This window comes from Penaeus monodon, chromosome 34 (genome assembly GCF_015228065.2).
Source record: "Penaeus monodon isolate SGIC_2016 chromosome 34, NSTDA_Pmon_1, whole genome shotgun sequence".
Lineage (NCBI taxonomy): Eukaryota > Metazoa > Arthropoda > Malacostraca > Decapoda > Penaeidae > Penaeus > Penaeus monodon.
In genome coordinates this window covers 23,929,914-23,930,533 of record NC_051419.1, presented here as the reverse complement: position 1 = coordinate 23,930,533, position 620 = coordinate 23,929,914, and the positions used below count along the sequence as shown (strand labels likewise).

The window sequence follows — 620 nt, the reverse complement described above, 5'->3', positions numbered from 1 at the left end:
CTAGGAAAGGGAATCACAAATTGCCCAAGTCTCAAAACATGCTGCAGAAAAGAATAAAAAGGGGGGAGGGGAAATGAGGAAGGGAAAAATTCAATAAAGCTGAAGCCATACGATCCTAGCACCAAGCGATCTATCTCGCAACACACGCATCGCTCACTGAACCACACCCTTGCGAGGTTTGGACGCCACCAAGGCCCCTTCTTGAAGCCCCTGGTTCAGGTAGTGAAACTTCCCTGGATTCCCTAAAGAAGAGGTTATTGCCGTTCAAAAGTGGAAGGAAGTTAGAGGGGGTAGGACAGGGACAGGTTTTATCTTAATATAAAAACAAACATAATCTTGAAAGTTTTTTTTAGGGATGGGGAAGGACTTATGGATTAAACATATGGCTAGCAATATAAAAGACCACAGCCACAATAACAAAGGATTTATTTTTGCATTTTGCATAATCAGTAAAGTTTAAATTTAGTAATGTACAAAAAATATAGGCCATACATATGTGTGAACAAAAAAAATGACATCTCAAGATTTATGGTGGTGGGAAAAGAAAGAAATTAATAAAACCTGAAAAAATGAAAATTAAGATTCAAAACCAACTACTTCTCTAAAAACATAACCTCAGC

The 620-nt window shown here is 38.1% G+C and overlaps 1 protein-coding gene across 1 annotated transcript in view; it reads right to left on the bottom strand.

Annotated features, from left to right (window-relative positions):
- LOC119594652 (unconventional myosin-Va-like) overlaps positions 1–620 on the bottom strand; it is a gene marked incomplete in the record, with an annotated part of 122,411 nt that overhangs the window by 16,433 nt on the left and 105,358 nt on the right. Inside the window, 1 exon segment of the mRNA XM_037943701.1 lies at positions 168–242. Within this exon segment, the coding sequence (XP_037799629.1) occupies positions 168–242 (75 nt within the window).